At 42.2% G+C, this 25425-nt stretch overlaps 4 protein-coding genes across 7 annotated transcripts; 2 read left to right on the forward strand and 2 right to left on the reverse strand.

Annotated features, from left to right (window-relative positions):
- The first annotated feature begins 55 nt into the window (after positions 1-55).
- On the forward strand, positions 56-1122 carry LOC116931568 (guanine nucleotide exchange protein smcr8a). The gene is given in 5 exon segments (XM_032939164.2): positions 56-263; positions 265-404; positions 464-548; positions 550-732; positions 792-1122. Coding segments are annotated over 5 exon segments (741 nt in total). The 5' UTR covers positions 56-224; the 3' UTR covers positions 1086-1122.
- LOC116931560 (coatomer subunit alpha) lies at positions 1120-5984 on the reverse strand. Its single transcript, XM_032939156.2, has 14 exons — positions 5811-5984; positions 5580-5727; positions 5250-5517; positions 4954-5177; positions 4669-4879; positions 4231-4604; positions 4018-4170; positions 3354-3951; positions 3078-3286; positions 2820-3002; positions 2345-2754; positions 2100-2274; positions 1613-2017; positions 1120-1549 (listed from the first exon to the last, which is right to left on the reverse strand). Exons 1-14 carry the CDS (start codon positions 5888-5890, stop codon positions 1313-1315), a joined length of 3675 nt encoding a protein of 1224 aa, XP_032795047.2. The 5' UTR covers positions 5891-5984; the 3' UTR covers positions 1120-1312.
- A 329-nt stretch (positions 5985-6313) lies between these two features.
- Positions 6314-9412, reverse strand: LOC116931567 (GDP-D-glucose phosphorylase 1). The gene is made up of 7 exons (XM_045179885.1): positions 7985-9412; positions 7486-7784; positions 7293-7395; positions 7134-7231; positions 6925-7070; positions 6786-6851; positions 6314-6720 (listed from the first exon to the last, which is right to left on the reverse strand). Exons 1-7 carry the CDS (start codon positions 8174-8176, stop codon positions 6602-6604), a joined length of 1023 nt encoding a protein of 340 aa, XP_045035820.1. The 5' UTR covers positions 8177-9412; the 3' UTR covers positions 6314-6601.
- LOC116931566 (TWiK family of potassium channels protein 7) lies at positions 9399-24039 on the forward strand. 4 transcript variants are annotated; one of them, XM_045179884.1, is made up of 5 exons: positions 9399-9534; positions 11227-12366; positions 14896-16335; positions 18119-18252; positions 18679-18850. In XM_045179884.1, the coding sequence occupies exons 2-3, from the start codon at positions 11790-11792 to the stop codon at positions 15642-15644; spliced, it is 1326 nt and encodes a 441-aa protein (XP_045035819.1). In that variant the 5' UTR covers positions 9399-9534; positions 11227-11789; the 3' UTR covers positions 15645-16335; positions 18119-18252; positions 18679-18850. The 4 variants fall into 4 exon arrangements, with proteins under 4 accessions (XP_045035819.1, XP_045035818.1, XP_045035817.1 ...); XM_045179883.1 differs by lacking the exon at positions 18119-18252; XM_045179882.1 differs by lacking the exons at positions 9399-9534; positions 11227-12366; positions 18679-18850 and adding exons at positions 21336-21958; positions 22925-24039 and having other exon boundaries at positions 16064-16335.
- Positions 24040-25425: the final 1386 nt, after the last annotated feature.

Here is a 25425-nt window from a genome sequence, read left to right on the forward strand (position 1 = left end):
ATCTATCGGGGACAATTTTAACCATGCAACAGTAAGGAGCAGACGTCTTAATTAGGAAACCCTCTGAGAAAAACATGGGGGAAAAAAATACAACATTCGACTTTTTCAAACCAACATGTTAAGAGTTTAATGTTATTATCACTCCTGCGTTTTGTGGGGGTATAGCAGCTTCAAGTTCAGTTACTTTCGCTGCTAATTAAAAATTTATTGTGATATTTCATAATATGGCTGGTCATCAGACAATCAAGGACTTCATTCTAATTAAGTGAATTCTGCGAAGTCGAAGGGCCTCGATGTGTTATGACTATTCCTACAACTCTACCTCATTTGAATAATAACGAACATTTCAATCTGGATGAATTTTTACTTTATATAATGACCACAGATTACCAGAATTTTCCAGGGTTTGTCTTGCATTACTGGACATTTTTTGGTATTATCTCTACACTAATTTTTATTTTAGAGAAAAATGGGAGGAGGTGTCTGATGTGCCTTGTATTCGGACCAACATCATTCAGAATTTCCACGCCATCCTGCACTATTTCACCCTTAAAGGATCCTCAAGCAAGAGGTGGTGTCCGCCCATCTTGCATAGCCTATATCACCCAAAATCAAACCAAGCTTTATCGTCTGAAGAGTGAAATCCTCAATAGTCTTAATATGTCTGCCCAAATATTCAAGAATGCTAATGTAAATTGGATGAGAAGTTTAGGACAAGATATTGGAGTGCAGGTTGAGTTCCCTATTGCTATCTGATCTCCTAAGTGTAATATTTCATTTATCTTCAATAGGAGAATCAAAGTGTGGCAAATTTGCTTGATAAATGGAAAGACCTTATTCAGCCAGCAGCTGAGATTTGGGATCAAGAGAAAAAATTAAAACCATGGCATATGCTTTGTCCTGTAGGGGTTTCAATTGTGATATCAGGATTATTGTTTGTTTATAAAATATGGTCTAGGACACTAGAGGACCAAATTTTGGACCCAAAGGTGATAAGTTCAACATACGATTTGTTTACTAATGTAAACCCTGATGACGTTGATTTCCAAAATGTAATATCTCAACTAAATGGTATTATTCTGTGATCAGTTATATCTAGAAAATAAATCAAGCATACACTTACATTTAGAAGTTATTTTTATGGTTTATACTTAAATTATACTGAATCTCCAGGCATTTCTGGTATTTGATTCTAGTTCCCCAAAAGTTAACAAACCAACATCGCGAAAATCAAACTGAAAATAACAAATTGTTAATCAAAATACTGGGGCTGGGCCAGCAGAAATTTTTTTGGAATTAACGGGATGGTCGCCTATCGGAATTGGGAGGTGCTTATTCGCAAGCCGATGCAATCCTTTCCAATTTCAGCAACAGTGCAAACTTGACAAAGAGTTCCCTTTAATGAAGGCTGGTAGACTGAACTGCAAAGCGGGCACTTTTCTTCCGGCTTGCCGCGGTAGATTGGTGTGTAAGTTTTGGCACACAAATTGAATGGGTTGTGCTCATCGTAATGAAGTTGAACTTCGTCGTTTGCACCTTTGTCGCAAGCCTGCAAATACGACATGAAACACCATAAGCACGAGTTAAGGAAATACACTTTCATGTGACGAACCTGTAGTATTTTGCGTGTCTGTTGGGCTACTTCGGGCTTAGGTCCAAGTTCCAGCAGGCGACGGGCAAAGGAAGCCGCTGTGCGAAAGTTCTTGAGTTTGAAACTAAGATTAAGCGCCGTTCTCAGAGTAAGAATCTGATGGATAGGCTGCAGTTCCGAGTGGGTGAAATAAGCCGCCATTTCACAGCTACGCTTTTGATCCTCTAAACTCTCCTTGGGCAAATCTTTCCGAGCGGCTTCCATGCTGAGGCCGACAATGTACTCCCGGCAGATGGATATTAATTCCTGGGCTTTGCGAACTTCTTCTTTGTTGTCGACCACCAACAGCGGGACGTTCAACAAAAGGAGACGGAATCGGTCAACGGCCTCGTTGAATTTACCCGCAGTAGTCAGTTGGTAGCAGATCTATCAATTCCGATAAATGCAATTGCCATTTTCATATTTCATTGTCTACTAGACAATGATGAGTTAACAACGGGTGGCATACCTGAAGCCTTTGAGCTAGATCAGCCAGGCGAACACCTAGGGCAGGTAATCCGTGAACTTTCGATGAAGCAGCAACTTCCCTCCAGTTACGCTGTGGGTATGCCGACAAGGAAGGTAGATTGGGTAATCCAGCAAACATAGTTCGTGATTTGGCGAAGGCTGCGGTAAATAGAGGCCTAAGTGAGTAAAGAAAATAGAAAATATTTACATAACAAATGACGATGGTTCTAAGAAGTTTCTACGTACTTAAATGGCGCAAAATTGACCACACCAATCTGGTCGTTGAGGAGACGGAAAGCAGATTCGTAGGAGCCAGCCGAAGCGTGATCAACAACCAACTGCGAGTGAGTTGCCCATCCCTGCATAGGCGGTTGACCCCGGGTAGGTGGCACATAGTATCCACGGTCTTCATCTTCCCCGCCATGAGCAGCAACACTCAAATCAGACGGAAGCTCCAAATCTTCGTCGCCCACTTCCCAGCCGCCTTCTTCATCTCCGCTCCCGACGTCGCCAGCAGATCCTGCTGGTTTATCCTCATCGTCCAAACCAAGATCAGCGTCATCACCCCAGCCGTCAGGCTCACCAGTGTCTTCTTCTGCTACAATGGCGGATCCTGAGGCAATCGTACGGGCAGCCATGGCTCCATCGAAAAATCCCTATGAAAAAGTCCAAATGTGAAGGGTTTTTTTTCCTAACAAAACTGAGTGAGACTGAGGCAAACCTTAGAGACGGTCAGCAAGGGCCAGTTGGATTCCGCCTGGGCAATTGGAGGAGGAGGTTGCAAGAAAACAGCAGATGGATTTGTTTTTGGTACTGGTTGCCCGGCTGCTTCAAGTTGTTGCTGTAGCTGCTCGGCTTCCTCATTAAGGCCGTGGGTGGCCGCGGTCAGGAAAGCCAAGCTAGTCTATAAGAAATTTGACGGGGTCATTACACGAATTCTTTGCGTATCCTTGGGGAGGATACACATGTCCGATGTTACCTGTCCGCAATTACGAAGGACCTTAACTCGTTCTTGCATATCACCGAGCAAAAGAGCCGACTGATATTGACCCGAAGTGTCCTTGCGGATTTCGGCAATCTTCATCATTTTCTTCAGTTTATCGAGGTTGCCGGTGATCAAATACAAGAAGGCTAGCTTATTAAAGTTTTTGGTACGTTGATAGCACATCTCCACGACTTGGTGGTTGCCTGCGAAATAACAAAATCAAATGTTACCGATTATATAAAACTTCACAGATATTTTACAAAGTCTTACCTTGTAAAAGGGCAGCTTCGCCAAGTTTCTCCCAACAATATTTGTCGTCAAGCGCTTTGGCAGCCTCAAGAGCTGCTTCAATGTTGCCACACTGAAGAGCCAAAGCCAGACGAGTTTTTTCATCTTTGACGAAATGAAGCGCAACTTCCGGATAACCTTTTTGCTGTAAATAGGCGATAATGGATTGCCCGACAAGTTTGGCATGTCGAACCATGTGCAAGACTTCATCGTATTTTCGGTTCACCAAAGCCAGTTTGAAGCAATACTCGGTGGGGTCCACCTGGAACATGCGTGGGCGAGCATCACGATCAAGGCAATATATAGCCTTGCCCTTAACGCGTGTAAGATAAACGGGTAGATCTAGGGTGCGGATGATGCCATGATCGCCGTTGATCAAAGAATATTTGATATGATGGCTAGTGGTGTAGATCAGAACGCCAGAATCTTCCCAGGTGGCCGATTTAAGTCTTGCATTTTCCTGGATGGTGCACAGCACTTCTAGACGACGATTGGCGATAGTCAAAACGTGCTTTCCCAAGAGCGCCACATGACTCATGTCCGCCGACCAAACGACATGGCGACATTTCGTCATTTTAACCTGTAAAATTTCAGAATTTTCCGTAAAGCGCAGCTTCATTTTAGATTCTTTCTTTTAAGTTCTTACCTGTCCGGCACTTCGTTTCTGCTGGATATCAAAGAGGGTAAGACCTTCGGTATCACGAAGTAAAACGCACCCAGTTCCAGCGTAGAAGATTTCATCACACGGGGGTGTTTGGATTTTCTTGCTCACTTCATTCTTTTCATTTTTTATGACAATCTACAGCAACGATACCTAATGTTAGAAAATGAGTCTTAATCCTTTCGCGGTCGACATTACCGTATGATTGCGGTCCAAGACGGCGAAGCGGTTACGAGCAACCCAAATGGCCGTTACACCCGTCGAGCGTTTTCCATCGCCACCATCTTGAGGGCAATCGGCATCTACTGGCACCGAGTATAGCTCGTAAATGGAATTTTCCAGGTTTGCTGCTCGAGTGACCACGAGAACGGCTTGCTCGGCCGGATTGTAAGAGATACTATGGATTGGCGTACGAGCATTGCCTCTCAGTTGCAGCAAACCAGTATCCTTCGATGTAGTAAGATCGAGTCGTCGGAGAGTACGTTCCTTGACGTAAAATAGCAGGTTGCCATGCAAACTGTAAGCAGGTCTTTCTCGCTCTAGTTTGAAGATCACCATTCCGGAATCATGTCCTGGTCAATAACAGGCAAGTTATGACTGGGATTCTCGTACAAAACAAATGAAGATGGGGCATACCGGCTGCGAAAAGACCCAAGGTCGGATGGGCGGCCATCACCCAGAAACGGTCATGTTCGCGGCGGAAGGTATTCAGACACGTTCGCTTCGTCAGATCCCACACGCGAATACTCTTGTCTTCCGAATTCGAAAGGATCAACTCTTGTTTAGGGTGGAATAAGACGCAAGATACGTTGTTGTAGTGACCTCGGCAGGTATCGACTTCCCATGCCTGCCAATAATACGAGGTACCCATTATTTACTGTTTGGGAGAATTTAACAGATTTTGAAATAAGCTTTCGTCACCTTAGATTCGCTCATTCGCCATAGTTTGATTTGACGATCGTCTGCACCGGATATGACCAACGGAAGTGTCGGGTGGAATGCTGCCCAATTAACCCCTCGATCATGACCCTCCAAAACATGGCGAACTACTGCGTCGGCTTGACCGAATAAGTCGGTAGCCCCAGGATTACGTAGGTGGTCATCAAGTCCTCCAGGACCCGGTGCGACATTCTTTTTTCTTAGACCTAGCAATGTCATTATGTGAATACATTTTCATTGAGGACTAATATTGATAATAATAATAATAATTTAAATACCAGAAATATCCCAAACTCTGACAGTCTGATCCAAAGATGCAGAAACAATCAGGTCTTCACTAGGATGAAACTGGGCACACATAACATAGTGGTTATGGCCAGTTAGAACAGAAACACATGCTCTGCTCTGCCAGTTCCAGATTCTTATAGTTTGATCATCAGAGGCACTCAAAATCCAGGGATATTCATGATGGAAGACTGTGGTGCGAATATAGTCCATGTGGCCAGACAGCGTGAACTGACAGCGCCTTAACTTGTAGTTCCAGACCTATAAGAAAAACAAGTTTGTTTATCAGTATTGTCAGGAATGTGACTGTCAAACAAAGGTACCTTGATTTTGTAATCATCACCACCAGAGACAAAAAGGGGCTGCTGACTATGGAAACAGATTCCACGTACAGGCCCATCGTGCTCGTCGAATTTATCCAGTAGAGCACACATGCGATAATCCCATAGCTGAATAACTCCGCTATGCAAACTAGATCACGAAAAATTTGATAATTCAAATCAGCATATTCGATCTTCACGAGAACAATAGGATGTAAACATTAGAAACCAAACCTCGTGAGAATCCATGGTCGTTTAGGATGGAATGAAAGACCTTTAACTCTGGCCGACTTTGTTTCAAATTTAGTAAGCATTTTTTCGGGACATTAACCGGTGGGACCACCGACAATTTCAGTATACGATTTCAGAAATAGAAATGACAGTAGGCCACGTCGCTAAACTAGTCAACATCCACGTCATCTGCCGGTTAGCTCGGTATAGTTTACATTCTTCACGATAGGTGGTAACTTTACCAACTACCTTATAAACTGATTGAATTAATACACGCTCACGGAATTCTAAGAGAATATTCGGCTATGGTATACAATTTATTCAACGCATCCCTAAAAGTTTTACGAGTATATTGTGGTACTTTTTTTTTATTAAGTCCAACAACAAATATTCCTCGATTCTTTCAAACGAACTTGGGACAACAATTTTTTCTGAAACTTTTTATTTCCTTGCAATTTCAGCTCAGACTGTAACACAAATAACTAAGATCCCAAAGAATTTTTTTCGAATCTATCATCGTAGCTAAGGTGACACGTAATTATCATGTCAAAATGAAAAATTACTTTACGACAGAACAAAAAACGGCCCTTTCACTGGTCAGCATTTTGTATGTGAGCAAACGACCACCAAGACGTGGCTGCGCTCCAAACTAGAGTAATGAAAAAAAAAAAAACTAAAAAAAAATTCGAAAATGAGTTTCACTATGCGCCTGAAGAACTAGATGAAAAGCTGGCATTATTTAATTGCAAGAGCCATTTTCTCCAGTCATCTGTCAACCGGGTGATCATTTTTGACTACGTAGCAAGAAAGAGATTGTGTATATTTTCGCGGACTTGATGGTACCAGGGCCTAGTGATGCTGTCGAGCATTTCGGCAGCATCTTTTTCTGTCACGACTTCGTACGCTAGAGGTTCTGTAAAAATATAAGTGCCACACCACTGCAGAAACGTTAATTTACATTTTAAGAACAAAACAAACCTTTGATTAAAAGGTGTCCGGCTAATTCGCAAAGAGCAGGATTGAAACCAATTTCTTCTTTGACTCCTGTTTATAATGTACGACATTTAACAACAAATTTATTTATTTAGTACTTTACACGCTTCCACTTGGATCATACCGAAAGAGGCTTCCCTAGCCCAGACGAACACTCGTATTGTATCATAGGCATCCGTAGGTGTTTCGTCGAAACGTTTTCCTCGCGTCACAAACAGATTGTGAGCAATTTCATTTGCACAAAGGTATGACACCAGAATGAATACGTTCCTGCATTCGAGAAAATAATTGATTTAGCATACAGTATTTTTTTTTTTTTCAGATGAAATATACTTGGCAAGAAGAGCTGGATCGTTGTGAAGTTGAAAAGCAAATCCTTTGGATGGAAAATCAGTTAGCGCAAAACACGGCCCAGCAATATGTTCTACACTCTAAAAATAAAATCATAACAATTATTGGAATGGACATTTTTACAGTTAAATGAGTTATAACCGCTTTTTCTAGGTAGAGTCTCTCCCTGAGATAGTAGAGATGATAGTGTTGATGATTAACAGATGCATAACCTCCAGGGCTGTTGAAACCAGCCTTTAAATTCCTTAACAAAGTCAAAGTTACAAGATGGCATAGACCATTATTTTGAGGTTTTAATTGCATTAGTATGGAATAATATAATTCAAATATTTACACATCACTGCTGAGAAGCATTAGCCTCACAAGGAGATCAAGTCCCTCTTGAGTGACTCTTTGAGGGATGTTTGCTGTCACACTAGGGACAAGTAGACTGTTGCCAAACTCTAAAGGACTAACATTGATTATAACAGCAGCATTGTCCTCCATTTTGCCAGAAGCTTCTTTATGGACTGGCTTCAACAAAACCTCTTGTGCTGCAACTTTGTTGAAGTTGAACTCGATTGGATCAAAAGAGTTGTTGACTTTCTGCAAGTTTTGAGGTACCCTCCGTTGAGTAGCTCTGTTTGCATTCAGCTGTATTTAGGGGCAACAGAATACATTTATTGTTCTTGGTAAAAGAGTCTTGCTACAACTATGCAAACTGAAATGCTTTTATAACCCCTAAAACTTGTGGAAGCTTGATGTATTTATGACGTTGATTTATGCTGTATATTCTAGATACTGATCATGCAATCCACAGTGTCACATCCCAAAACAATAGGATGAATTTATACCTGTGCCACGAATCCAAACGTACCGGAAAGAACTTTGGTCTGCAGATTAGTCAGTTGATACCGGCAAACGCCAGCCTCCGAAGCACTTTTCCATCGCTTTTGCAAGAGACTATCGAACTGACTTTTAACCAGTTTTCCGTCGGTAGTACGAACGCTCCATATGAAATCGTTGTCGTCAAAATAAAACTCCATGAGGGAAATCAAAAAGTCCACGTCAATTATTTCTGGCACCTGCTACTTGATGTTATTCATTCGAGTGTTATTTCATTCGGACGACCAAAAAAATAAAAAAAGGTAAACAGTCCAACGTTGTCACATTATCAATCGATCAAACCGTAATTTCATTGTTACTTTTTACTGAAACCACCGAAACATCGAAACCCATCCGTCAACGTGTTAAACATTTCTGTATCACTGGCTCACCCCCCACAACCTTAATATAGCCATTCAATTTTGTCGATGTGCACTAGCGAGCTGGGACCGTACGTCACCTGAACTTATTTCCGATTTGCCGTTGATTGAGATGGAAAGGGAAAAACCTTAGACGAAGGCTGCATTTCTGGCATGGTGCAAGATGACACGAGAATACAAAAATGAAAAAAGACGAGTGTATCTAACGATGACGAAAGCTAAATCCAAGGGCTTGTAACGAGGTGAGAGGAATAAAAAAACCTTGGCTTTGCTGAGGTGGCGGATCTTGTTCCTGCATGTGCTACTCGCGGGGGAGGGAGATTTTCTTTTTTTTTCCCAACTGGCTGAAAATAGTTCGTCTGCGGCTAACACATACAACACAGAAGGCAATACGGGAAGGAATAGAAAGAGAGGAAGGAAAAACAAAACAAAACAAAAAAAAGACGAATACAAAAAATAAAATCAAAGAGAACGGGATAGAAAGAGAAAATGAAAAGGAGTCTGAGCAACTGCTTTTCCCAGTTTAGCTCGAGTAACCGGTGCCGCAAGTTCGTCTTCGCTCCCGGCTACGTGATCGTCGTCCACGTTTTTTTTTTTTTTTTTCTTTCTTTTCTCTTCGTCCACGTTTTCTTCTTCATCTTCTTTTCCAACGTCTTGTTAAACTTTTTCTGTGTTTTCTCCGGCAAAGCGGATTGGCTCTGTTAGGGGCAGAGGGGGGGAAGAGGAAGTCGGCCTCGCCGTATCAGAAACTTGAAACTGGTACGAATGTTACAAAAACTAGTGGGAGATGAATTTTACGGGAAGAACCCATTTTTATTCGTTTGGCACTTCCTATCTTCCATGTGATTCCTTCTTAAAACGGTGAGCCCAAGTTGACGTGAAACTGACTGTGTTGTGTTGGGTGTGCGACTGTTTTATGTCGAGCAAAAAGTTGAGTAAGAAAAAGAAAAGAAAAAAAGAAAGGAAAGAGTTTTCTTTTTTTCCCCGCATTGACGTGTTTTTCGGTAATGCGGGACTCGATTATTTCCGCCGTGAAAAACATCAGCACTGCCGCAGCCCGCAGTCGCCGTTTCTGTTTCAACAACGAGCATCCATTGGAGGAATCTTTCGATTCACATTTCACGTCCATCGTCTCTCCGGTACTGAAACATGATCCCTTTATCCTGGTTTTTTTTTTTGTTTTTTATTATGACTTTTTTTTTTGTTTGATTTAGTGGAGGTAAATTCTTGTAGTTTAGTTCTAATCATAACTTGCTAGATGAACAGCCGCATCGTTTTGTGTGGTTTCTATGGTATTGCTGTAAACTAAGTTGGGATGTTTTGGCCGTAAGCGCAAACTGGATTGCAACCGCCTCCTGTTCTTCTTTGAAAAAAAAAAACATTTGAACAGTTTTGTTTGGCTCGTTTCCAAGGCAACAACAGAAAGAAAAAAAAAATTTCTCCGTCCTGTCTATCTCCGTCTTCTTTGCAAAGTCTTTTTTAGTTCCAGTCTTTCATCTTTTCTTTTACGGGGCGCATCGCAATGCGCTGTAGTAGATGTACAGAATTTAAGCTACACGGAAATGTACACGGGCATCATGTATGCGCATTACGAATGATTGACGAAAATGTCTTCGATATTTCACGTTTTGCTGAGCGAAGCACATTCCCTCCCTCCCCGCCCTTTTGCCTCTGTTCTGAATAAAAGATGAGAGAATAAAACTCTCATCCACCAACTGTCCGTTTTGCCCAACTTACATGTATAGACACTGTTACGCAAGCCATAAAAGTTGAGCTTTCAAAAAGACTTGCAACATGCACAGATAGAAAGAAAAAAAGAGAGAGAGAGAGAGAAAAAAAGAAAAGTGAAACAAACTTCTAACTTTTCCTTGGGTTGCTTTGCCCGGCAGCCGGGCGTGTTCCTACAAGTATAGGACCAAACGCATTAAAGTGAACGGAAAACGGCGTAGTGGCCAACGGAAAAGGAGCGTTTCACAATAATACAACGAGAAAAAGCCAAACGAGTTAACAGTCCCAATCGACGTTGGACGTCATTATGAATAATGTTTAGTTTCCCTCTTACCCGACGGGCTACTTCATTTTCAAGCGCTGGATGACTGCGATAGTCGTCACGATTAATGTTCGCACATGTTGGTAATGAGTAGTCAAAGAGGATGGCACAGCGACACTTGCGAATGCGAGTCGCACAGTATGTTGTGTAACCGGTCTTCTATAGCCTTCAGCGTGACTGCAACAAGGATAAGGCATCGATCCAGCCGGCCGTCGCGACGGCGTTCTAATAATACGAGTCTGTTTGAAAAGAAAGAAGGAAGGAAAAAAAAAAAAAAATACATTTGAACGAGAAAAACACAGTCACACGTAGATTACACGAGAAGGGGAAAAAAAAGGGGGGGGGGTCTATTCTTCTTCTGTTATTGTCCCTTTTTTTTTATATTTTTCGTTTCTCCTGAATGTAAACGCGTATTAAGCGCAACATTCCATTGGCGCTTGCTCTTTTCGTATTTGAAAATGAAAAAAAAAATGAAATAAAAGGAGGACAAGGCGGACGATGCGGACGTTCCTCGTCTGAACCAGCGAATCCATCAAATAAATCAAACAGTAAGAAAAGAAAAAAAAAGGGGAGACGGGAGGGGGGGAGTGAGTACATTTGATTTTTGAATCATCAGTCAAACTGGCGTTTCATTGGTAGAAAAATGCGAAATCGTGAGGAGAATCTTTCAGAAATTTGTAACTCGAATTCTATTGGCTGCTATCTTTATAAATATAGGGCGCTCCTATAAAACATAACAAATTAAAACATTTTTCTCCTATTCTCTTTTTTAAATCTCTAGATACATCTGTCGACCTATTTTGTCACTGACGCAAAATTCAAAAAAAAACAAAACAAAAAAACAAAACAAATTGAACAAACAAAATCGGAACGCGCATTTTGAACTGGCATCGAATTGGATGCAACGAGTGAAAAGCGTGATCGTCGCCTAACCGCAAACGCGCAATAACAAACGTGAAACAAAGAGGGTGAAAAAAATAAAAAAAATAAATAACACACAAAAAAACTCCTGAAACATCAACAACGAAATCATGAGAACGGCGGCGTTTGGTGCAAAAAGAAAAGAATCTTCTCAACCGCGTCCCGATTGGCAAGGCAGGAACAAAAGGATCGCCTAAATGTCGTATAAACATCCGCTGCTGATTTCCAGGAAAACGTGTTTGTGGTCGGCACCGGCGTGCCCATTTCACAATGGCTCTATTTAGCAAATAAGCGAGTGCAAAAGGTGTGAGAAAAAGAAAAGTGCGCGGGAAAATTTCGGGATTTCAAAAAAAAAAAACAAAAAAACAACAAAATAAAAAAATTGACATCACGTTGGAAAAGAGGAAACAAACAAAGTGAGACATGTCGGAAAACAGAGGTCACCATCATAGATCCATGTCTATGAGGGACAGGGACCATCACCACGTGATACATCATCACCGGGACCCGCGTTTGAGAAGGGGCTACCTGCCACCTGCCGGTCCCGATCCCGATTCGTGGTTTTATAAGTTGAAAGAATTCGCTCGTAAATTGATTGCGTTCCTGTTCGGTCACGTGGGCATTTGCGGACTGGTCGTCGGTTACATCATCATGGGAGCGTTCGCTTTCATGGCCATCGAATCAGAGGACCAGAAACGACAGTACGAGGATGTGGTGCGCGTCCGCGAGGCTACCATTCAAAATTTATGGAACATCACGCACCAACTGAACGTTCTGTATCCGAGCGAATGGAACGAATCGGTATCCATTCAAGTGCAGCTGTTCCAGCAAAAAATAGTTCAATTCGTCATGGAAGGCTATGACGGCAAAAATTACGTCAACCAAACGCGATCTCAACAGAACGGAGCAACAGATGCCGGCGGAGGCGACGCTGCAACAACGGGCGCTTGGTCCTTTTCAGCCTCTTTCCTCTACTGTCTCACAGTCATCACAACCATCGGTAAATAAAAACGAATTCTTTTCAACACGATAACGACAGCTTTTGTTCCATTTGAAGGCTTCACACGGGGCTCTTTACTGGAACACCTTTTTCTATGGCCGCATACATTTTTTTGTTTCTACCTTCTTTTTGTCACCTAAGGTTTCCTCGGGTTTCCTTGGGTGGTAATCGATAAAACAACAGTCGTGTTATGCCGACTGTCGCCAATTCTTCTATACATTTGTTCCAAGAGATAGAGAGGTCAGCTAAGTCATCCGTCTAAACACGCGCTACACGAAACCCTTTTGATTTTGTTATGTTAAATATTAAAGTCGAGTTTTCGATTCATCAAACAGATTCCAGAGTCTACGAAGCCACACCAACCGAAACAAAAACAAAAACAAAAACCTAAAAATGTTTGCCTCTTATGAGGCTCGATCCAGGTTCATTGGCTGACAGAAGCCCGGCCAGTGCTTGTTAAAAGAAGAACCAACTAGAGCTTTGAATGTCAATAGATCTCAATCAATATTCAATTGGATAACAAGAAAGTGTCGGTCGTTATAAGCGAAAACGAAAGCTAGTCAGACTGTACAAGTGTCGTTAGAAATGGTTTCAGCGTGCCTTGTTGTAGGCGTGGCAAATGGACGAACTTTGTCTACCAGGAAGTTCGTCCACGATCGAGTTACTTACTACACGGGCTCTTTTGACACTTGTATATAACCACTCTGCAATTGTGTAAATGCGTCCTCGTTAGTTATTAATAGAAGTCGACGTAGAAAATTTCACGGGTCGATTGGCAACAGAAACATTTGGCAGAGTCATCGAATAGTTGAACTTTGATCAAACAAAAACCAAACAAGAAAACGAGTGAATGTATCAGAAAAATGTTGGCTAGAAAAATGTTGTCGCGGCGTTAAATAAAACAAACAAAAAAAGGTTTTTCTAGTGATGACGAATGTGATATTTCGGTTGGCCCTTTTTATTTTTTTTTTTTGCATCTGATACTTTGCGAGACCTATGACTCATCTTGATGGACACACTATGTGACCCCTTACAGTAGCTTCCAACTAGGATGAAAGCAAACTCCCGACTATTTTCTTTTTTTTTGTTGGGAAAAAAAAAAAAAAATGCCATTCGACAGCAGAGTAGATAGGATTTCCCCGGAGAAATTCCTTTGCCGCTTTTCTTTTTCGTGTGTGTGTGTGATGTAGACACAAAAGGGCGGGATACGGATGGATCCTTGATCCTCTATGGGGTCACGCTCGTCTTGACGTTCAAGACTTGTGGAATACGTAACTGTTCTCTCTGGCGGCTTCTGACACGAACGTGCAACACGGAGATTAAAAAAAAAAGTCGTGGATAAAATGAAACGCCAACATTTTTTCAAAAGTAGTAGAGTCCCGTTGTCGACAATAGACTTGCCAGTTCAGCCAATAGCTATTCAATCGACCTTTGACGATACACGATCAATGGCTTGTTATCATTATCATCGAGGCACATCAAAGTGCGTCAAGACTAGTAGTGCGTGATAGTCAATTTTGCTGCAGTTCTTTTACGCCAGCAATTTCAAATAGCCTGCGGCCCTTTTTTAAAAAAAAGAAAATGACACAAACCATCGATTTTGTTCGCCTAACGCCTTGTTGGATCCATAACAACAAAAGCCGACAGAAACGCATTAGAGATAATGTCTTTTCTTTTTCTTTTTTCAACACAACACAAACAATTTTTGCGTCAGCTCAACACGACCCGAAAAAAACCACATAATACTTGAATCTGATATTTACGCTTTTGTGTTAGTGTGTTACTGACCTGTCCGACGGTGGGGGTGGGAAGCTCACTGTCCAATCAGCCCAAATTTATTCTTGCACGCGTTCTAGATGTTCCGTAGTTTTCCCTTGGGCTCGCTCTTTTCTCCCTTTTAAAAACAAAAAATAAAATGTCCAACTTTTTTTCTTAGGAACAAAAAAAAAGAGTAAGTAAGTGTTACACTCACACGTCACGCACAAACGTCCTGTGCTGGGTGACTTTGAAACCAAGGAAAAAAGAAGAAGGGAAAGACAGCTGAGACTTTTCTCTTTTTTTTCTTTCTTCGTGGGGTTGGGCAATCAGAAAACTGTGCAAGTGTGCGGGTTGAGAGAAAACCGTCCCGGTTCCGAGTGACAATCAATTTATCGTCCGGCAGAGAGAGGCAGCAGAGCGAAATTCAGCGCACACGATTTTTCTCACTCTCTCTCTTGACGCCGAGAGAAAAAGAAAAACAAACGAAAGGGAACGGAGTGTTCTGGCGTGTCGGCAGGATTTTTGCGGTGACGTTAACATTTTTTGTTTTGTTTTGTTTCTTCTCACTATATACACACGCCATGTTTAAAACATCGCACACATACACTGTGCATACACACGTGCCGGACACGCAGTTCCGATTGCCTCGGCTGGGGTAGGAATAAATTCCTTGCTCCAACGAAAGAAACAATATGCCGATTGAGCTAAGAAAAGACAGAATGGATTAATTGATCAATTGTTTGTCTTGTATTGAAAAAAAAAAACGGTTAGGTTACGGCAATATCGCTCCGCGGACTGTGATGGGCAAAATGGTGACGATCGTTTACGCAATGGTGGGCATGCCGCTGTTCCTGCTCTACGTCTCAAACATGGGCGATTTCCTGGCCACGTGTTTCCGATGGGGTTACGTCAACCTGTGCAAGTGCACCTGTTTCAGTCGGCCCGTCCATCACGGCGCCCAGCGCGGAGCCAGGCGGAGGATTAGCCAACGATCGGGAGCCGCCCGGCAAGATTTAATCCAGCAACAACAGCAATACGATCCCGCCGCGTCTATCCATCAGCGGCGAATAGGTGGCGCTGATTACGACATCGAATTGCAGCCAGGTGCGCCTTACGACGCTATCCATCACGTCGTTTCCGTCCATCCAGCTCATCAGCCAGCACCTCAGCCGGACTATCAGACGGCCACCGTGCCCATCACTATCTCGCTGACGGTGATGGTGAGTTACATGGTCGGCGGCGCGGTCCTGTTCCAGCAATGGGAAACCGATTGGGACTACCTGGACGGCTCCTATTTCTGTTTCATCAGTTTGAGCACGACGGGCTTCGGAGACTTGGTGCCCGGCGACAAGATAAACAGCTCGTCCGGCGTTGAACTGTCGCTCATTTTTTGCTCCATGTACCTCATCATTGGCATGGCTCTCATCGCCATGTGTTTCAATCTGATGCAGGAGGAAGTCATCGCCAAAGTACGTAAACTTGGCCAACTTCTTGGCTGCATTAAACCTGGCGAAGAATAACACAAATTTATTTCATTTTTAATTCTAAAATTATTGTCATTTTTCCTCTTTACCCTTTTTTTCTTCTTTGTGCCATCTTTTGATTGTGTTCCTTTTTAAATGTTCCATCATTCGATGAAAAAAAAATGTCCGAAATTACATCAATAAAAAAAAAAGAGGAGATTGAATTAAACAAAAGAAAAACAATAACTTTAGTTTGTACCTGGGACTATCACAGTTGACACTTGGGATTATCAGCGGAGGGCAAACGGCGCAAACGCGCCACCCGACGAATTCGCCCTCCGCCGTATTAGGTGCAAAGTAAAACATTCTCGGGCTTCAGTTGCGACCGGATCGTCAACCAAAGTCGACGACATCCGTTTTCTTTTTGTTTTTGTTATCTCCCCTTTTTTCACATCCGTGTTGTCATCTGACTTCCGTTTTTCCCTGAAAAAAAAAAAAGTGAAAAAAATTTTTCATTCATTTTCGATCTTAAAAAAAGACATTTCACTCTCATTCTTTTATTGTGAAACAAAACCAAACAACAACAAAAAAACTGTGAAAAATTGCCAAAGGCTTTTGTGCTGACGGGATTCCTTCTTTTGATGAGCTAATTCCTAACCAATTTCCTTCATCCCTATTGGATGTAATCTTTAATCTCAGTGTCGTGAATGCGAAAAAGAAGAAACCGTCACGTCATCCTTTCGTAGAGGTAAACTAAACATTTCCACGACAAATTATTAGAATTCTTTTTAAATTAAATTTAATTAAATTTAAAAAAAAAATGTTTAACTGTTATCCGACTAGACATTTGAATAGCTCGTGAAATGGCGCTATTCTTTTTTGCGTATGTGTGCAGACCCAAAGTCTGTACGTATCGAAAGAGAAACGCTTTTTCTTTTCTCTTTTTTTCAATTCGGCCATACTTAAGCTCTCTCGCCATGTACAGCCGCAATCGATGTACACACTCTGTCAATGTATTGAATTCACGCAGCTTACATGTCTTGCACTTTTCGTGAGAAAAGAAGCTTTAGGCGATATACACACACACACACACATATACAAAAAGGGGGGAACGGCAAGAAAGAGAAAATCCTCTTGCATCCGTTTTCAATTGATACATCTATAGGATTTTATTTCGATGTACAAATCGATAATTCAATGATGTCTAGCCAATTTGTCTCTGATTTTCTTTTTCTTTTCGAAATCAAGTCCAAACAGGGGGAAATAAAAGAAGTGCAGAGACATTAAAGTTTACGTCGACACGCGGCCCCAGGGCCAAGACAATTGACAAACTTTGGTGTTATTTCTAATTGTAGACAAATAACGAGACGAGCAGCAGTCTCAACAGATAGACTCTAAAATAACATGCCAACACCCACACACACGTGCGTGTGTAATAAATCCAATCAGGCCGACGACAGGGTAGCTCCTTGTGTGTTTGCAGTCGACCATTGGGGTCAATAGAAATACAACGGCAACCATACTGAAGCGGCAATGATGATATCTTTATTAACTCAATGGCGGGTCGTAAAAACATGGCCAGACATGTACCCATATCTAATGAAAAGTCTCAACTGCGTAATCGATTGACTATAAAACTATGCAGTTTTTTTTTTTATATGGGAGCGTTAAAACCACTAGACGCATAGAGGGATTGATGATGGGGGGAGGGACGATGTTGGCAGTGCATAGAGAAGTCTATGGGCTATTTGCGAACGCGTGACTGCCAAACCGCCAGTATAAATAATCGTCGCAATATTTGCGTGTGTGTGTGTGTGTTAGGAAGAAGAGGTACATCTCAAGGGACATCCTCCTACACCCTTCTTAGAGCTGTTGATGCTTAAGACTTTAGAAGGATTTTCACGAGATTTGAGAGAAAAAGTCCCGCATTTCACGAAATCCCGTTTCGATCAAATAGGAAAAAAGTGAATATTTGAATAAAATAAAATAAAATAAAATCTTTTAATGTTAAGAATTTTAATAAGCGCACAAAGAGATTTCCCGAGTCAAGAGACCAACAAAAAATCAAATAAATTCGCTGGCGGGAGCTTGTTATGTTTTGCGCCAAAAAAATTGGAAAGTTCTTCTTTTCATAGATTGAACAAAGTCAAAAATACAAAGAAAAAAAAAAGGAAGAGAATTCAACACCCGACTTATATTCCCCCCCCCCCTTATGTGTGTGTGTATGTGTGCGCTAGCAAACCATCGTTTCCTCGTTGTTTTCTCGAGTTCGCAATTTCGTTTTGATTTTGTTGGTTCAGAGTTTTAGCCAATAAGCAGCCCCGTGATGGATTGACATGACAAACTTTTTCCATAGTTCAAGTCAGTAGGCTATACACAAATATATCTATATCTATCCGATAGAAAAATGGCTTGCCTTTTATGTTACATTATTAAAAAATTGCGCCCGTAATGCTTACGTTATACACCGTATCGATTTTGTTTTCTTTCCTTCTTTTTCCGACTGATTCTGCGTGCGCGGGATTCCGAAGAGCCTCTATTGGACAATGGGCAACTGTTCTGTAGGCTTCGTTCAATAACAATCGGAATAACAAGAACAAAAGGCAATTGGAGTGCCCTGTTTCTCCCTCTACATACAAGAGAGAAACCAAACAACAGCTCGAATGTAGGCCTTCGCTTGTGTTTCATTCAATAAGTATCGCATGCATTTCAAATAATAGCTTAGAGTCTTAGAGCCTTGGACAGCGAGAAGCTAATCCTCCCCCCCCCCGTCTATTCTTTAGTTTCAATATTTAAAAAAACAAACAAACATCAAGTGGGCTATGACGTCAATTAATTACGAGCAAATCGCGAGAGCAAACGCATCGAAAATTGAAAGGAAACGAAATGGCGTATCCTAGCGCCACTCAGTGGCGGGCAATGATTTTATTTCTTCAACAATCGTTGCCCTTTCATCAAAAGATCGCTGAAGACGAGTCCTAGGGAGAGAGGGAGAGAGAGAGAGAGAAAAAAATATATTGCCTAGTTCCGTTATTGCGCTCAGTTTCCGATACATTTCCTCTATAGTTTCGCTTTTGTTTTTTTTTTCCAGCGTTGCACGTACACAGGAGCGGAAAAAGGGAACCGGTTTCGTCAACCGGTGACGGATGCGACACAAAAATATACAAGAAAAAAATAATAAATGCTTCTTTTTTTGTTGTTGATGTTATTTGAAGATGGTTGCGCGCCCAACTATTAAATGAAATGGCTCGTAAAAAAAAAAAGGTTTCCTTCCACTTCCTGAGCACTTGTTATCCCGCTGCTGTTGATTATTGATTTATTTCACTTTGATTCTACATTGGCGTAGTCCATACTGTATTTTTAGATATCTTTTCTTTTTCTTTATCTTTATAGTTTACGCTATTTGTCTTTTTTTTTTCTTCTTTGCTTGGCAAACATCTGCTTCCGCCATCTTTTTTTTTTTCCTTCTGAACATGAACGGCTTTCTGCCCTCTGGAAATCTTAACGCAACTGTTTTCCCCTTTCTGCAATTGAAAAAAAAAAAAAAAAAAAAAATAACGTGGATGTGGTAGGAGAATATTTAAGGATATGTAAATTTGTGGGGGTGGGGGGGGATGGTGACTAACCAAAGCAGCGCTATTATGCTCGAAAGATTATGCCGTGATTGAACTGCACTTTGCGCGTCATCTATCGTCACATTTTCCCGACAGATAAGCTGATCCTTTTTTACGGTTAGAACGGTAAAATGTGAGCTTTTAACAGAAGCGCAAAACGATTTACGACAACATTCTTCACGTAGAAAACAAAAGCAGCGTGTTAATGTTCAACAAATTCAAAAATGCTCTTCCTTATCCCCCCCCCCTTACCGCAATGTCTATATAAGTATCGCGCAAAACAAATTTTGACGAAAACTTATGACACGTTAAACAGATCCCAAATGCACAAAATCATTTACTGCTCTATATTCCGATAGAGTATAGTACTATATATAACAATATTTGATGCATTAATACGTGCGCATCTACACACACAACAAAAGGTTAAATACGGCCGGATAAATGTTGCCGATCGCCGAATAAAAAAGGAAAGAAAAAGAGCGACCAGTCTGTTACATATAGCTTTCCTTCCGGCTGATTCTCGGGGTCCGGTCCAGAACTATTCACATAAAATAAAAAAAAGGGGGGAGAGAAAACGGCCGCAAATGATTGAGGCATCAACGTTTCGCATCGTTAAACACGTATGAAGAAGAAAGGAGCAGAAGTTTTATTTCAAAGGCAACATGACGCTCGACACAAGCGAGCACAATCCAATATATATCCGATATATATATATATAACACATACTAATATCTAAGTTTTTAGTATGTGAGTGGTCTTTTTTCTTTTTTTTTTTTCTTGGCTTTGAATTTTTCCTTTAGATATATAGCCTTTTTTCGGCTGACTGTAGTAATAAAAAATAAAAATAAAGGGATGGGAAGAGGGTGGGGCGCATTTCTATACATTCCCTCTCTTTCGCTATTCATCATTTGCCTTAATCTATATGCTGGTAAGAGTCTTATGTGACGCATATGTACTCACTGCAATAATTCCACAATCAATCAAAAGAAAAAGAAAAAGAAAAAAAAAAAAGGGCTGGGGAGGATGTGTCTATATCGCGGCTCAAGTCGATAAAATAGCCGCAGGGGAAGAGCTTTTTATTACATTTGCCCGTGTTTGCCGTGGCTGACAAATCGCCTAATGAACGACACACGACCCGAAAAATGAATAATAATAATAATTTGATTTTTCAAAGTGCCTTTTCTTTCGTTCATTGAAGAGAGGATTAATGACGTGGATAAATCAAGAGTCTCATTGTATACGTCCGCAACGCGTCTACAAAACACAAACAAAAAAACATGAATAATGATTTGTTGACGTTTTAGACGCACGTTTCTATTTTGAATAGAGCGCCTTTTGCAGCACCTGCTACGCTGCCATTTCAATCAAATAACAATTTCAACACATTCAAAATGAATTTTGCCCCCCGCCCCCTACCCCCCGAATATTTACAGATACAAGTCCATTTCTACAGGATTTGCGGAGTCAGCATAACGGCCATCCGCACAATCCGGTAGAAAAAGAAAAAAAATATCGATCGTGCTGATGATGCGCCACCATCGTGAAACTGTCGCCTACACAGCGATGATGCCGCTCGTCAATTCGTATCGATGATCATCGCTCTTTTTTTTTTTTCTATCATGCGTCCTTGATGTGTTACATCGTATGTAACTCGATCCAGCGGAACTGTTGCCCGGATCGTTCTTCTTCAACCCACAAATGCTCAATAGGTTTTCACGTGCATTCGTAGATTGTATAGTGGCGAGGTGCATAGCTGGGGCTACTCAACAACGACTCACTTGCGCACGTCACTTTAGATAATTGGGTTATCTCTGAGCGCCACTTTGCGCATACGAATAGCCTAGAGCTTTCCATTTCAATGATTGCGCGGATGTTTGCGGAACAGACAACAACAACAACAACAACAACAAAATAGGGACGGGGGGATCTTGCCGGATGTTCAAGTGACAAGTTTGTGTTGTTTGTTATCGTCGCGGATTCAACGTCTGTGACTGACAATCCATTTAACGACATACTACACACACACACACACACACATTCTAACGTTCAATTTCAATAGGAAAATAAGGGGGAAGGAAGGGGGCGGGGTAATCGATTTTTTGTCTCCAAATTAAAGGCCGATTTTCTGCAGAAGATGCTGGGCGGATGATTGGGCCGCAGCCGAAATGAGTTCCGATTTCGAGATTGACAACAGCGCAGGCCAAACAGGTGCGACGGGGCTCAATCATAATCAATGGAACGTCGTGGCCGGCGACTCGTCGTCGGATGCTCAACACTTGCGATCGGGTCGATCGACGCAACAGCCATGCAGTTGCTGCACCCGTTGCTGGACAACCGGCTGCACGTGGCTGACGTCTGCGCTGGGCGTGTCGCTCCTATTATTCGTCTACCTGATAACGGGAGCCGTCATGTTCATGGTGCTGGGCAATCACGAAACGATGGCGTCATCCGATCATTCGAGAGCCCAGACGACTGGACACGTCCGCCCTGGACACCACCACCACGCCGATCCTGACGCTCGTCTGCTAGACAAAACAATGGCGACGGTCGATCGGCTGTGGTCCATCACAGAGGATTTGAATATCCTGTACAGGGACAATTGGACGCATTTGGCCAGGGTCGAAATGCGGCATTACCAGGATCAAATAGTGCGCACCTTGCGGCAAATCATGCTGGAAGAACGCTATTCCTTCCGGCAAACGTGGACCTTCCCCATGTCCCTGCTCTACGCTCTGACGCTCATCACTACCATCGGTAAAAAAATTCTTCAATTCTCTTTTTTTTTATTGATTTCCTTTTGCTTCCGGATTTATTTATTTTTTAAATTGCCCGACTGCAATTTTCGTATTCAACTTGCGTCCGAGATTTCGTTCGTCCAGGGTGCAAAAAAAAAAAAATCCTTCGGCTATACTGAACGTAAGCAAATCAAATAGAAATCGATGGTGCATTGCTAACGTGCCTAGCGGCTGTGAGATGGATCGGACCCCGCATTGGCGTCAATGTATCAAAATCCCCGTTGGGGATTTGTTTTCAGTAAAAAGGAGAAATCGGGAACTGTATCTACTAGAGTGGATTTGTCTATCTCATGCGTCTGCCGACCCTTTTGTATTGGCTCTTTATCTTTGTTGTTGTTGTTTTGTTTTTTTCTCTTTTGACGCTGCGGACTGTATCAGAACAAACAGCCACCCGACATTGGCGGAAGGAAAGAATAAAAATGTATATCTAAATAATCCGAAAAGAAATTTCTCCGGGAGGGGTGGGGGGGCATCGTTATTCACACCCGAACGATATTTTGTCAGAATCGATTCGCACGTTCGTGTGTTTATATCAGAAAGAGCTTTTCGTTGTTCGTCCTTCTATTCTTTCATTTGTTTGTTATGTCCTTTTTTTTTTCTTTCTTACTGATCCTATACACGCAGCAAACTCCTACAGACGGCAGGGGGGGGGGGATGTGATCCATGACGACTTATTGGTATTAGAGCGACTTAGTCCTTTTTTATTTTTTGCTATCAATGGTCAGCCCCACAAAAGCCAATAAGTCGCCATGTTTTTTTTTGTTTTTTCGGCTACGATCCAATAAAAAGAAACATTTTCTCGGGACCTTGCGGTGTCATCAAAATAAAGCCGAGGGCTAACAGCGTTTAAATACCTCCGCTCAACAACTTATGAGATTTATTATCAAAATTTTCAAAAAAAATAAAATAAAAAAAACAATTCCAGGATACGGATTTTACACGCCGACTACTGTGCTGGCCAGGAGTTTGACGACTGGCTATTCTTTACTGGGCATTCCGCTTTTCCTGCTTTACTTGTCTGTGGTCGGTGAACGGCTGGCCAGGATTATCAATCGAATGACGTTGTCGTGTTGTTGCTGCTGCAACGACAACGTTGCCGGACCGGCAGGCGACGATGAAGAAGACGAAGAAAATGGGAACGGCCGTCCTGGTCGGCGGAGGCTCGGCGCCTATCGACAGTACAGTGACGTCACGCTGGCCCTGCAGCCCGTGTCGTTGCGGGGAGCCGGAAGCAACGGCCATGTTTCCCAGCAAGAGACGGCCTCTTCTTCGGCAACCGTCCAGCAGCCCTTCAAAAGCGACGCAATCATAGCCGGCAGGCATTTAAGCGCTTCCATCGGCTGCTCTAACTCATCGGATACGACTCAAGTGCCTCTGCTGGTCTGCGCTGGACTGTTGGCCGTCTTCGTCGGTCTGGCCAGCTTCCTCCTAGTTTTATTCGAACCGCAGCTCGGCTTCTTTGGCAGCCTCCATTTGACCATCAACCTGCTGATGACGTTGGGATTCGCCGGCAATTTACTGCCGGGCATGAGCGCCGAAACGGCCGCGCCGATCGAAGGAGGAGGAGCGGGAGCGGGAGGAGGTGGTAACCATCGCGACGACAAGAGTCAGGCCGTCGGATCGCAAATTTCGCTCGTTATCGTCGCCTGTCTCATTCTGGTGGGCACGACCCTCTTGTCGTCTTCTTTCAGCGTCCTCATGGATAACCTCAGTCTGGCCAAATCGCCAGGTGGCAGCACCGCAGACGGCGCTAGTTCGAGAGAAGCCAGGCCGGCGCCCAATTCCGCCACTTGCTATCACCACATGCCCTCTCCCAATCGACAATTTTCATAGATTATGTGCCGGCCCCTCCCTCCCCCCAAACCCCCTTCTACCTTTTACAAAAGCTGAAAAATTGTGTAAATAATGTTGGACCATCTTCCAAAAATTGCTTTATACTCATTTAACGACTGTGTGTTGGAAGATGAAAGTTTCTATCGATGTGTTTTGTATCATATTGGAAAGTGAAGATGGTGTTAATAAATGAGAACGTAATCCATCGTCAATTACTTAAACGCGACACCGAAATCCGCCAGACGATTGCACGTCAGGATTAACACGTAAAAGATGATTGCGCGTCCGGTGAAGATAAATGAAATTGCGAATCGCTCGTTAGTGTCATTCGTAAATCAAATATTTGGGGCGGCGGGAGAGCTAATGATCAATGGCAATGGCTAAAATCATAGCCGGAAATTTAAATCGATAATGGCAAGAAAAAAAATAGTTACAAGCGAGAGAAGACAAGCCGATGCGATGGGCGAGCCGACATAATGGAAAACAAGTTTCTAATTCCCAAAGCAAATTGGTTTTTAACGAGAGAAAGCCATTTAAGACGTATGCAAAACAGGTAAGCTTAAAAACAAATAGAAAAACAAAAATCAATGAAAACGTTATCGCAATGATCGAGAATAATGAAATAAATATCATTTGAAAATGGAGCAAGGGGCTGCACGAGTTGGAACGTTCCCGACAGGTTGGAAGCTGAACGGATGCTCGCCTTACAATTATCTTTGATTTCACGAGTTTTGAATCCATCGTTTAATTACGGTTTTAGACTGCGAAACAGGAGGGCGTCAAGTCGCATGCGTCTCGTGTCAAGGAATCCAATTTAATAAAGCCGCATTCTTTTTTTTTTCTTTCTAATTGCAGATGAAAAAAAAAAGATGATTCATTTTATTAGATCTACATTTCTCTTCAGCAGGCCGTCTCAGGCGATATTAGATTTCACACCATATGGCGAGTGGTGTCGAGAGAAAAATCTCAAATCGAAATAATAAGAATATTCCCCCCCGGGCTCGATCCATCAGCTTGTGTGACGGTTTGAAATCAAAAGACCATCAATCCAATTTTCCAATGTCCATTAAAGTGAATTTTGAAACGTTTTCAAGTGGACATTTTTTGTTGTTGAATAAATTCGTAAGTGTTTAAAAAAGTACATATATTATAATAATAAATAAAATGCTGATGATTTTGGGAATAAAAAGCCACGAAATGGGGCGAGATCCAAGTTGAGACGTACAAACAACTCGGCATAGAGGAAAACAACAGTACACACGAATATGTTTTCAAACTATCGGGCAAAACAGAATTAATGGTGAACTGTTCGTCCCGGTTCGCCCTACCGCAAGACCCTGCGCAGAAAAACAAAATGGCCGCTTTTCTTTTCAAACAATAAATTGTGTCCTTCCAACTCGTCAGAGATGAAAATAAAAAACATTCAACAAACGGTAGACAGTTGGATGTGCCATCGGCATTGTCTTCCTTTAAGCTCTGAAAAGCCTCAGCCCCCCCCCCCAAAAAAAAAAATAATTGAAGAAAAAATATAATGAGGTCTACAAGTTTTCGACGTGATATGACAAAAATGGCCGATCGATAAGTCAAACCGCT

This window comes from Daphnia magna, linkage group LG10 (assembly GCF_020631705.1).
Source record: "Daphnia magna isolate NIES linkage group LG10, ASM2063170v1.1, whole genome shotgun sequence".
In the NCBI taxonomy this organism is placed as follows: Eukaryota; Metazoa; Arthropoda; class Branchiopoda; order Diplostraca; family Daphniidae; genus Daphnia; species Daphnia magna.

Coding starts and splice junctions, on each gene's coding strand:
- LOC116931560 (XM_032939156.2), bottom strand. CDS start 5,890: ATGCTTACTAAATTTGAAACAAAGTCGGCCAGAGTTAAAGGTCTTTCA. Junction 5,728..5,810: donor CGACCATGGATTCTCACGAG/GTTTGGTTTCTA, acceptor TTCGTGATCTAG/TTTGCATAGCGGAGTTATTC. Junction 2,275..2,344: donor GTCAATTTTGCGCCATTTAA/GTACGTAGAAAC, acceptor TTACTCACTTAG/GCCTCTATTTACCGCAGCCT.
- LOC116931567 (XM_045179885.1), bottom strand. CDS start 8,176: ATGGAGTTTTATTTTGACGACAACGATTTCATATGGAGCGTTCGTACT. Junction 7,396..7,485: donor ATGCTTCTCAGCAGTGATGT/GTAAATATTTGA, acceptor GACTTTGTTAAG/GAATTTAAAGGCTGGTTTCA. Junction 7,232..7,292: donor GACTCTACCTAGAAAAAGCG/GTTATAACTCAT, acceptor TTTTATTTTTAG/AGTGTAGAACATATTGCTGG.
- LOC116931566 (XM_045179882.1), top strand. CDS start 21,370: ATGAGTTCCGATTTCGAGATTGACAACAGCGCAGGCCAAACAGGTGCG. Junction 21,959..22,924: donor GACGCTCATCACTACCATCG/GTAAAAAAATTC, acceptor AAACAATTCCAG/GATACGGATTTTACACGCCG.